Source organism: Gekko japonicus, unplaced genomic scaffold, assembly GCF_001447785.1.
Source record: "Gekko japonicus isolate JY-2015 unplaced genomic scaffold, Gekko_japonicus_V1.1 scaffold300, whole genome shotgun sequence".
In the NCBI taxonomy this organism is placed as follows: domain Eukaryota; kingdom Metazoa; phylum Chordata; class Lepidosauria; order Squamata; family Gekkonidae; genus Gekko; species Gekko japonicus.
Window position 1 is genome coordinate 511,489 of NW_015169179.1, and position 12,041 is coordinate 523,529.

A 12,041-nucleotide genomic window follows, 5' to 3' on the forward strand; every position below is an offset into this window, starting at 1 on the left:
CGTGTGAGGCGGAGCGGGCCAAAGAGGGAAGGAGATGTTTCGTGTGGCGGCGGTTGACTGGGGCGGCTTGAGAAAGCGCCAGAGAGCTTCGGGTCCCTTCAGGTTGCCGCCCCCACACGATAAAGGTGGAGGGTCTGGCTGTGTTGCCGTCGGGTGCAGCGCGAGGTGGCGTGTGTGTCTGAGGCAGCGAGAAACACTGAGGCGAGGTGCGATGATGTTGTCAGTGTACGGGAGCTGTTGTCGGCTCTGTTCTGCTCCTGCCTCATGCTGCTGCTCCAGCTCTTGCTGCTGTATCGGAAGAAGCCCGAACCCGCCGAGGGGTCGCCCCAGCCGCCTGCCTCCAGCCCCTTCACCACCAGGGTGCTGCCCGACTCCAGACTCAAGGAGTATTTCGCCGGCTATGCTGGACACGGGAACGAGGCCCCTTCGACGGGGAGCGCAACTGCCAACCAGTCCCCTTCCTGGTCCGAGCAAGGCTCTTCAGACAGCCCGCGCTGCCGTGCAGCCCTCCCAGGAGCCCTTGGTGGAATCCACAGAGGAGACCCTATTGCAGGATAAATAAACACCCAGCGGGCCGGATAAATGTTTTCGGCGGGACGCATGTGGCCCGCGGGCCGTAGTTTGAGGACCCCTGCTATAGGGTATACCCCTATATCTGCCTAAAACAACAGCTGAGGGGGAAGATTGAATCTCGCTAGCATAAAAACCTGCCAATAAAGTGGGATTGTTAGAGATGTACAAAGCTCGTTCTTTTTTCCATATGTGGTGGACTTGTAAGGTTGCAAAAAAATACTGGATATGGATACATGAGGTATTACAAAAAAAGTAAGATACAAGTATACCGTTCATACCAAAATTGTTTATTAAACAATTGTTTATTAAACATGGCACCACAGAATTACAAGAAACAAGATGTATATATGATTATACAGATTGTAACAACTGCTAGAATATTGTATGCAAAGTATTGGAAAAAAGAAGAAACACCAACAAAAGAAGAAATAATCTACAAACTTTTGGAAGCAGCAGAAATGGATAAACTGACTTTACAATTACAAGAAAAAGAAGAAGAAATCTTTGAAAGAAATTGGGTGAAATTTTATAAATGGATTGAAAGTGGAAAACTACCAAAGCAACTATAAAATAGAAAGAGAACTGTTATAAAATTAAATTCTCAACTGAGACAGGTATATAAGAACTTGATTCAATTTTAGTGTTAAACTAAAACTGAAACAAGAGTATATGCTCCATTGTTATTAGTTGCTTTTCTGTTATATGTATTTCTTTTTTCTGTAGTTGTCTGTTTCTATTCTTGCTAAAACTAAAATTTTATATACATAAAAAAGGGATCTATACAGCTAGATCACATTCCAGTTAGCTTCTATTACCACCACCACAAACAAATCTAGTTCCCTTGTGATTTACATGGTCTCTTTTGTGTTACAGATTCATCTTGTCCAAAATGTATTGCTGAGTGTAAGAAATATAAACCTTTTGTTCTGAAGACTGCCTCATCCATTTATTGAGACTCCATAGCTTTGCCAGACTAGCTTCGCCTTTTACATGGAACAAGTGAGTGTTACAAAAAGCCTCTACCGCATTGCTGGACAGGTATCTTCAGCACAATAAGATATCCATTTATCACCCATGGAATGAACCTCTTCTAAAGGACTTTCAGTATTCCTCATAATATCAAGATCCTCACTCTCCATGACCGTAGACAAACTGGAAGTGAGATACTTCTCTTTGGCTATTTTATACCTGCCTGTCTTAGCTTCAGGCCTTAGTTTCAAAGGAATAAAACTGTTCCCTATAAGGCAACAGTTCACTAAAGTGAGCACATACCTACAACATTTCTGCAGGCAGATGCAAAATTCTGCACAATGTAGAGGCAGCCCTTGTTAGTCTTTAACATTCATAACTGGTTTTGTCTTTGGCTTTGTCTAATTACGATGGCTCCCCTATTTTTTAAAAAAATGCTTTGTTGCCAGTATTATGATGCTTCTTCACTGGGGCTCCTCTTTGCTCACACAGTTCTGACTTCTTCACAAGTTACCCTCTAAATATATATTGCTGACTAGCACTGCCCAATTTCTGTTCCAGTTAATTAGGGAAAAATTATACAAAAGGATTCGTGACTCAGCTACAATGGTCAGCAAGAGGCTATAATAAAGGGTGATTATATCAGGTGACAACAGATGGTGATTAAAGGGACCTGAAAACGAGTGTTGATTAAAGGGGACCAAAAGTTAGTTTGGATCCTTAGGGAGCTGGGTATTGACCTACTTTAGAGCCTGAGTAAATCCACAATTAGCTACCACCAGCAATTTTTGTTGTTGTTCAGTCGTACAGTCGAGTCCGACTCTTCGTGACCCCATGGACCAGATCATGCCAGGCCTTCCTGTCTTCCGCCGTCCTCTGAAGTTTGCTCAATTTAATAATTCAGTTTAATTCAATAAACTAGCAATTTAGCTCTGTTTAAAAACACCACACTACTTTTGTTCATTTCAAGTGCAAGGGACTTGCAGAGGTCCAGCCTAACGGATACACAATTTTTTAAAAGAAAAAATTGGAGAAGAGATTCATATTATTTTCTTTATAACGCATCCTGAATCCTTGAACCCCCACTGCAGGATGCAGAAAGCTCAACTATTTACATCAATGGATCTCTGGCTCAGAATCCTATTATTTTTGTAGTTCTTTGAGCCTGGAACACTAGATTAGTGCAGCGATTATAGGTTATCAACTAACATGCTGGCCAATTCAGGAAATTAACAGATAAAAATGCTCTATTGCTCTTTGATTCCAATCATCCGTGGCATCTTAAGATCAACTTAACACATTGGCAATTTCTTAGAATGAAAAAAAAATTCCACTGAAGAGAGAGATTTCATTGATGAAAGTAAAATATTAACAACACAATTGAAAAACTGGGGTTACTCTATAACTGTTATAAATTCAGCTTGGAAACGTTCCAGGAAAAGAGACAGAAGGGAACTTTTATATAAGGAAAAAATAACACAGATAAATTCTAGAATTTCATGTGTATTCCAGTTTAATGGTCTTTCTACAAAGATTAGAAAACTTTTGCACAAATATTGGCATGTAGTATCCCATATACCAGGATGCCAACAATCCCCTTTAGTGGGATACAGACGGGCTAGAACGATTAGAGATATTCTAGTAAAATCAGATGTAAACAACCAAGCCCAATACATACAAAATCATTTCAAATGCCAAAACTGCTCTATATGTAATAATTGTTTTGAAGTAAAAGAATTTCTTAGAACCTTCCCTGATAAATTATCGTTTACCACACTTGTCCACCTGTGCCAGTAAAAATATTGTATATGTAGCCTTCTGTGTGTGTCCAAAATATTATGTGGGTAGTTCCACATGGTCATTAAAAACACGTATCATGGAACATAAATCGAGATTGAAAAACAAAATTTTGGACACATCTATGGTGGAGCATTGTATGTCAATCCAGCATCTTTTTGAGGACTTAAAATTCTTTGTGATCTACAAATATGAGAACCAAAGCCTCAACCGACAAGATATTAAGAAGATTCTTCGCTGTAAAGAAAACATCTGGATTCACAAGCTCCATACATTGACCCCAGAGGAAATGAACCAAACAATGGACCTCTCATGCTACCTGTGAACTGGATTACCACCTTACTTGAACTTAAAAAAAGGGGAGAATATCCCCTTTAAACATCAAAGTAAAGTTTAGACTGTTATCGAACTGAAATGCATTATGAAGTGGAATGTGGATTTTTTACTACTGTCACTTTAATTAGAGAATACACATACTAACTGTTAACAGGTGCTGTAAGATTTAATGACCAGAGGACAAGGTCAATACTAGGCAGCCTTAAGAAAGACAGGAGCGCTCCATCTATGAACTTCAGCTGCTTAATGTAGTAAGAAAACTTTGTGAAGACAAGTTATATTAGAAATATTATGTACAATTTAGATTCATGAATTAGGTCTTTTAACAGCCTTTCGTAGGACCAGCAACAAACATCAATGTAACTACAAAAGAAAGCTTTCCCCCTTTAGAAGACTTCCAAGCAAGGAGAAGTGGGTGTATAATTCTAGAAACTCCCGTTGGGGTTTGACTTTAAAAAATGATGTAAATTGACTGGTAGTTATTATACTGAATGAACTGATTATAATTGTTTATTGCATGTAACGAATATATATACATGTTTTAGGATATTATAATAGCACACAATACACTTTATAAGATGGTAGTTAACAAATAGAACACATTAATTTACAAAAAAGGTTTTTGCAGTATATATATTTGTTATTTGACTCTAACACTGCAGCTCGGGTTGCTACAACAATTCTGGATTAAGACAAGAATGAACTGTACCACCATATTTTGCGGTCAGGATTCTTTATATTAGATTGTAGTTTAGGCAAGACAGGAGTTTAAAAAGCAAATCATCAAGTGAATACTTAAAGTAGAACTATTATTACATTAGAAATGGAAACAGATTCAGCAGATGACAATTTTGCTTCACAGATTACAAATGGAAATGATTTTTTTTAGGTGATGGATCCCTAGGAATTATATGAGAGAGCACATATATATTTACTGATTGGTAAACTGTATGTATGTCTGCATCCAAGGAGAATAAAACAACAAATACATACAATAATCCAAATAGAAAGCCAAGTTACAAATTCACCTTGTTCGTTTTGATTTGATCTGTAGAGCCAAAGCTAAATTCTTTATATGCCTCCTATCACACAGTAGAAGGGATATTGTAATCAGCATTTGCTATGAAACTAGCAAGTGATATTACAAACAGTAAAAGTGAATTGCTCCAGTGATCCCGTGTTAACAGTTAAATGATTGGGTTTTGAGGGGTATTTTTTTGTATTTTGCATATGTGCATGTGTGTTACTGACCTCCTCTTGGGGGCCTGGAGGATATTCAGAGAGGGGGCTGAATAAGGCCTGTCCTCACCTCCCGCCTCTGGTATTTCAAGGATGTCTCCCATCTGAGTACTTGCTAGAGTTGACCCTGTTTAGCTTCCAAGATCTGACGAGATCAGGCTTGCCTGGGCTATCCAGGTTAGGGCTAACAGTTAAATGATGCTGAAATAGATGAGCAAACAATAATGCCCACAGCATATCATATACCCTTCTTTGAGAGTGATAAAATTCACATGTCAACAGTGCCCTAGCTTTCTTACATTTTTAAAATTTAAGGGAAGTACATGCAATAAAGGACTGGGTCTAGTGCAAAATTTCCATGGACTGAAAGAAGGGACCATTTTTACCAAGTCAGCCCTCCTGTTGCAGACTTCAAACTTCCCTTACCTTGTTATTCTTATGGGTCTCCATCCTCTAGGAGCAGCCTTTTAGGAATGTAGCAAGAAGGCAAAGGTGATAAGTCCAACTCCACTGACAGAAATCTTTACCATCAGCAGAGATTTTCCACAGGAACCAGGCCACTGTCTTAATTTTTATAGTATTAGTCCAATCAAAACAATTCCCATAGGAACACAGATGAAGCTGCCTCATACTGAATCAGACCATTGGTCCATTAGGGTCAGTACTGTCCACTGAGACTGGCAGCAGCTATCCAGGGTCTCAGGCTGAGGTCTTTCACATCACCTACAGCCTGGTCCTCTTAACCAGAGATGCTGGGGGTTGAACCTGGGACCTCCAGCATGCAAAGCAGAGGGCTCTTCCACTGAGTCACAGCCAATGTTCCCTCTAAGCTGTGGAGTCTTGTGAGCAAAAATCCTACTTTGTGAGCTACGGGCATTAAAGTTGTGAGCGAGCGATTTGGCTCCTGCATAAATTAGTTTGCTCTGGAGCCCTCCTTCCTGAGCTAAGGCAAAAATCTGTGAGCCAGAGGTTAAAAAACTGAGCTAGCTCACACTAACTCACCTTAGAAGAAACACTGGTCACAGCCCCATCCCATATAAAGTTTTGAATTGTTTTGAATGTAGCACATGAGGCCCAACTAATTTTCCTCCCTAATCAATTATTTTTGTTCAAGTATTTATTGCTAATGGTACATAAAATTAACATAGGGTACCTTTAAAATCTTGTTTACTAAATATAAGTCAAAGTAAACATGCAAAATTTCAATAAGCACTATTTTGGGCATTAGAGTGATTTCCCAATTCAAATTTTTCTGGGAAATCCACATCATTGATCATATAAGAGTTAACAGTGGACAACTGGTTAGACAGGGGTTTTATGGTGCAGCAGCAACCAAACTCCATGGCAGCAAACTCTAGAGCAATTCCTTTGAAATCTTCCGATGTTAGTACCCAGTGGGCAGAAGGACCTTGAGCCTTCAGCTGAGAGCATTTTCTGATCATGACACATATTAGGGTGACAGAGCTTGTAAACACTACTAGAGTTTCTGCCGGTAAAAATGCCAATGCCCAGATTTAACAAGAATTTTTCAATACACTTCTGGCAAAACGGGGACCCGCCCTCAGCCCTGGGAGACTGAGTTGCCATCCTGTGGCTTGCAAGCCCGTTTTGGCCTTCCCACCCTGCCTGGTGGGGCGATTTCTGTCTGTTAAACGCTGCCACCACTCACTGAATTGACACCGCCTTCCTAGAGGGACACTGAGACCCCTCTGGCAGATTTCCCCACCTTGGGAAATGGGTACCTCAATCTTTGGGCACCCCCTGGAGAGTTGGCAACACCTCTTATTTGGGCCCGTTTGTGTTCCCTGGCCTCCCTTTGCCCCTGGTAATATGTAGAGCGGGGAGGACCCTGTGGTTAAGGCACACCAGGCTTTTTAAATTCAAAAAGGAAGATTTATTTAACTATATACATATTGGGCACAGAAAATAAACACCGGCACTTCAACACAACTGGGACACAGAAAATAAACAGGATAAAAACGCAATTCCTCTGTCCCTACCCACACACCCTCTCTACCTCTGTAGTGGGTTGTGGCCTCAGGCCAGGATTTGCTTTTTCCCCTCCTGTTGCAGAGAGAAACTCCAGCCCTCCTCCTCAGGACTGGCCACCAGTACTGCTACCCTCCTGGCTCTCCACCACGGTCAATAGTGGCCTGGATTGCCCATGGAGTCTCTAGTAACAGGAGTCCCACCAGGCTGCTGGGAACTGTAGGCAGGGAGATATGGCAGCTCCATTGTTCCCTATGGAGTACCCCCCCCCACCCACGTAAGGAACTACCAGGCTGGTATCCATTTTAAGGCCTGGCAGCCATTTCGTCACAAGGATACAAGTAGGTTTTGCAGTTATAGAGCACATGAAGCTTCCTTACGTAGAAACAGACCACCGGTCGATGTAGCCCAGGATTCTTTGCTCTGACTGGGAATAATTCCTCAGTGTGTCTAACAGAATTCTTGGCCATACATTGTATCAGGGGGATCAAGGGGTAGAAACCGTATTGTTCTTATTCTCCTCACAGTATTCATATTTGTTTGGAAGAAACTAATGAAGTATGAATGTAAACCATGCAGTATAACACTGAACCCTCCTCCCATTACAACCCTGGTTGATGAACATCAAGAACAGTCTGGGGGTGAAGTGGGGTCTGCAGTCCGGACAGAAATCCAAAAACAAAAAACAAACAAAAAAACACCCTGCTCCTTTTCTGCTTGCAGAAGTGCCTTCTACCACCAGAATTTATAGTTAGGATCTAAGCCAATATTTAACCATCTTTAAAAAATCATGATGCACTCGCCTGAAAGACTGCTTAAAAGAATTATTAAAATTATTCTTACCAACTACCATAAGGGTGAACTCAAAGCCTTTTTTCACAGATTTCCGATGAACCTGGTTTGGAAGGTTTGCAAATCCTACATAACCAGGTGTTTCTGGATTGGGAAACTGAGCAGGTTGTTGCTAAAAAGAAACAGAAGATCACATTTATTTAAATTAGATTATTAACAGCATTATAAATAATTGGTAGTTTTCACTCACACCCTCCTATATTTGCCTGAGCACTCCCCTTCCCAACTCAATCATCTACAAAGCCTGCATTTCTTTGCAATCTTGAAGCTGGTACTTCTTAACCATCAATCAATAACTCACTAAAAGTCATCTAAAATGACATGTTCAACTGAGAGAATGGAATGTTTTCAGTTTCAGTTCAAAAATATGAAGACTGTATAGTTTTTCCACAAAGAACAGAACCATAATACTGAATATTCACTAGACATTTTCCTTACAATTGGAAAAGACTGCACTTATGTACTATAAAACACTACATAAATGATAACAGATTTAGTGAATATGGTCAATTTATTTCATTTAAATTTACTGCCTACCCTAACCCATGTCAAGCTTTAGTAGCATAAAGCAGATGCAGACACATGAAGAAAACAAGGAGACCAAAGAAGAAACAACATTTTTGCTTACCCATATATATATCTGATTAAAAAGTAAAAAGAATCAACTGTTTTGCACGATTTCATCAGGTGCTGCCTTGATTTACAAGCATACTATTTCAAAACAGATGTGTCTGGATCTGTTCGTATTAGTACAGTTCAAAGGCTCTAGAATAGTTGCCTTAATCATGAAAATAGTACAGGACATCTGTATCCTTTATAAGCAGAAATTATTAGTTGGAGGAGAGTTTTACAGATACCATGGACTGCTGAAAGACAAATAAGTGGGTTCTACATCAGTGAACTCTCCCTAGAAGCCAATGACTATACTGAGGCTATCATATTATGGTCACATTGTAAGAAAACAACAGTCACTAGGGGAAAAAATAATGCTAGGGAAAGGCAGCAGGAAAAGAAGACCCAACATGAGATGAAGTGACTCAAACAAGAAAGCCACAGCCGTCAGTTTGCAAGACCTGAGGAAGGCTCTAAATAGGGTCATCATAACTTGGAAGTGACTTGACAACACTTACAAAAACACATTTATTAGTTATTGGCAGTGGCATTCCTTACCTTAGACATCTTCACAGAGGCTCAGTCAATCTGTTAAAAAAGACATATTCAGTTTACTACCAGCTACAATAGATTCCATCATACAATGCATGCACTATACTAGGGAAATTACCTCTGGACAATGAAAAACTTATTTTTGTCCTAAATGCCCTTGTTCTCACCAGGCCTCTTCTACACACTCTTTGTGGGAGTAGCCTAAGTGTTGGGGACTTGAAACAAAGCAAGCCTGCAGGATGACCAAGTGAGATGTGGTATCAAGCTATCATTAACGGTCTGGTGTATTACACAATAGCAAGCAAAGGATCAGGCAGTGATAATGAGGCTCAGATGAAAAGCTATGGTGATGCCCTTATCTAAGAAATTTACTTCACTGTTTGAACTTTGGCAAATGCAGTCAAAGCATTTGAGTAAGCAATAAACACCATGACACAGAGAGTACTCCATCTTTCTGTGTTATACCTCTGAGGATGCCAGTCACAGCTGCTGGCAAAACGTCAGGTCCTACAATGCCAAGACCACGGCCATACAGCCTGGAAAATCTACAACAACTAATAAACAAAGAGGTCATAACAGTAGAGAATAATTACAGGGGTGGAAACTAGTCAAGAGGGTCAAAAATACTGATTTGACTAATATTCCAAAAAACCTGACCAAATACTGACAAAAAATTAGACAAATTACTGAACAATTTAATGTCAGCCTATTGGTAAGTTAGGGGGCCGCAGTGTCTCAGAGGTTAAGATGCTGAGCTGCAGACAGAAGGTCTGTAGTTTGGCAGTTTGAGACCCTAGTGCAGTGTGAGAGAGTGAGCTCCCGTCTCTGGCCCCAGCTCCTGCCAAACTAGCAGTTTGAAAGCAAGAAACTGCAAGTAGATAAATAGGTACCGCTACGGTGGGAAGGTAACAGCATTCTGTGCGCCTTGGCATTTAGTCATGCCAGCCACATGACCACGGAAACGTCTTCAGACAACACTGGCTCTTCGGCTTGGAAACGGAGATGAGCACTGCCCCCTAGAGTTGGATTCAACTGGCTTTCGAGCAAGGCAAACCTTTACCATTTATTGATAAGTTGGCGTTTCAAAAGTAAAACTAGGACTTCATTAACAATTATTATTGGGTTTCCACCATCCCTATAGCCAGCCATCACTCACCTTTTTATTCATTTTTTTAATGAAGAAAGGACAATGTTTTCATTATTGTACGAAATTTAAGGCAAAAAATATTCCCTTTTAAAAATAATCAGATACTGTAAATAAAACAGCAAAACATTAAAAACCATACATAAAGTAATCATTATGACAGCAAAACATAATTACTGTAAGACTTTATCTTTTTTTGCTGAAAAAGAAGTTAACTCTTTCATTTCTCAACAGTTTTCTGCACTGCATCCTCAAGCATTTTTCTTGTCCTTCCATTGCTTTCTCCACTCCTTCTAGCATGAGCTGTGTCATGTTGAATCTCACAATATCCTTTTTCTCAGCAGCCTCCTTTACATGTTTGGCTACATCACTTGGCAATGTTTGAGCAATTATCCTTTTTTCGTTCTGTTCTTCTCTCAGCTTTTTCAGTTTTGCTTCCTTCTCTTGTATACCATCCTTTTCACTGTCTATCTTCTTAAACCTTTCTAACTCCTCTGCCTTTTCCCTTTCTTTTTCTCCTCTTTAATGACACACTGTTAATCACAATATTGCTAATAATGAACATGAGCTGCTCTTGCCATCTGTAAAAGCTCCTGTGTGATATTAACACGGTATACCTTGTTCTTGTATACATGATATAAAGTTTCTTTGACCATCAGGAGGGCATTCAAAGTTCACTCTGACATGCTGGCCCTTTCATTGATCAAAATGTGTCCAGATTTTGAAAACCCTCTTTCTATGTTCGCACTACCACCTTGGTAACCAGTGGGTATTTTGGATCTCCAGATGGTTTTGTCTTTTCAAAGAACTGATTCCAGTACGTATCAATGCGGCAAGTTTCACTGGCAGTTTCATCTTCAGGTCTAAGAAGTTTCCATTCATCCACAATCATGTCCAGTGGAATATCCATTGAGAGTGCTGCTGCTACTTTCATTATATCTTTGTACATTCCTTCCCTGACTCTCTGTGCTGGAGCTAAACATTGAAGATATCTGAGGATGGGCTTGTCCAAAGATGACTGGAGTAAAAGGTGTTTGCAGGCTGCTATGAAATTTTTTTTGCTCCTGTTAAAAAGAGTAGCTGTTCCCTTTCAGAAAGTTTTTTCAGTTCGTTACAGATTCTACTTTCACTGGTTCCTTCTCTCAAAGTATGTAGTGCTCATCACTGGAGGCTTTAAGAGACAGTGGTGCTGAACTCCTACAAACATGATTCATTATGGTTCTTGTGAGTGTTTTTACTTCACTGTGCATCACATGCACCAAAGGCTCTTCTTTTTGGAACACTCCACTGAACTTTGTAAATAAGCAGGCACTCGCACTCCTGCAACAAAATATCACCTCTGCTTTCATTGTCTCATGTTTTAAGAGGTTAATTACGTTTCTATACTTTGTGGAATATTTCAACAAATCACTTTATTCTTAGGAACAAAGTCTTTAAAGTACTTCATAATTGAACTGAAAACAATCTGTCTTCTCTCTGGGAAGTCATCATGTTTCCCTCAAAAAGCAGTAATAAAAACAAAAAAACACAAACTGCTTTCACAAAAATCAAAGAAATACTGACTTTACTGATCCCTTTTTTTAAAAACTGACAAATTACTGACCAAGATGAAAAAACTGACTTTTATTGATTTTACAGACCATTTTCCAGCCCTGTCATTATCACTAAACTAATTTTATTTTGTATTTATACTATTTTTATATTAATAACCGCAGTGGCTACTTGAAGCAAGTAACAATTGCTTAATGCATCCAGGTGGGGAGTTTTGTTAGGTCACAATGAACTATCAGAGGCACATGTGGGCAAGTAAACTAGTTAAAACTAGTTAAAAACTAGTTTTTATGGATTTGTTCACAAGACTATTTGAATAATCCTAAATTATTTTCTCTGTTCCCCTGAATTCTAGTTTCCTGTTTTTCCTTGTACTTTTCCCAAATGCAACCTTTTCATGGAGAATTCTGAGCTAAAAATACTTTTA

General features: G+C 39.7%; 1 protein-coding gene across 1 annotated transcript in view; it reads right to left on the reverse strand.

Moving 5' to 3' along the window:
* The window catches only part of SEPT2 (septin 2), a 48,163-nt gene that overhangs the window by 32,388 nt on the left and 3,734 nt on the right, over nt 1–12,041 (reverse strand). Inside the window, exons 2-3 of the mRNA XM_015416085.1 lie at nt 8,926–8,955; nt 7,747–7,867 (exon numbers count right to left, since the gene is read on the reverse strand). Of these exons, the coding sequence (XP_015271571.1) occupies nt 7,747–7,867; nt 8,926–8,934 (130 nt within the window). The 5' untranslated portion in view covers nt 8,935–8,955. The remainder of the gene's footprint in view (nt 1–7,746; nt 7,868–8,925; nt 8,956–12,041) is intronic.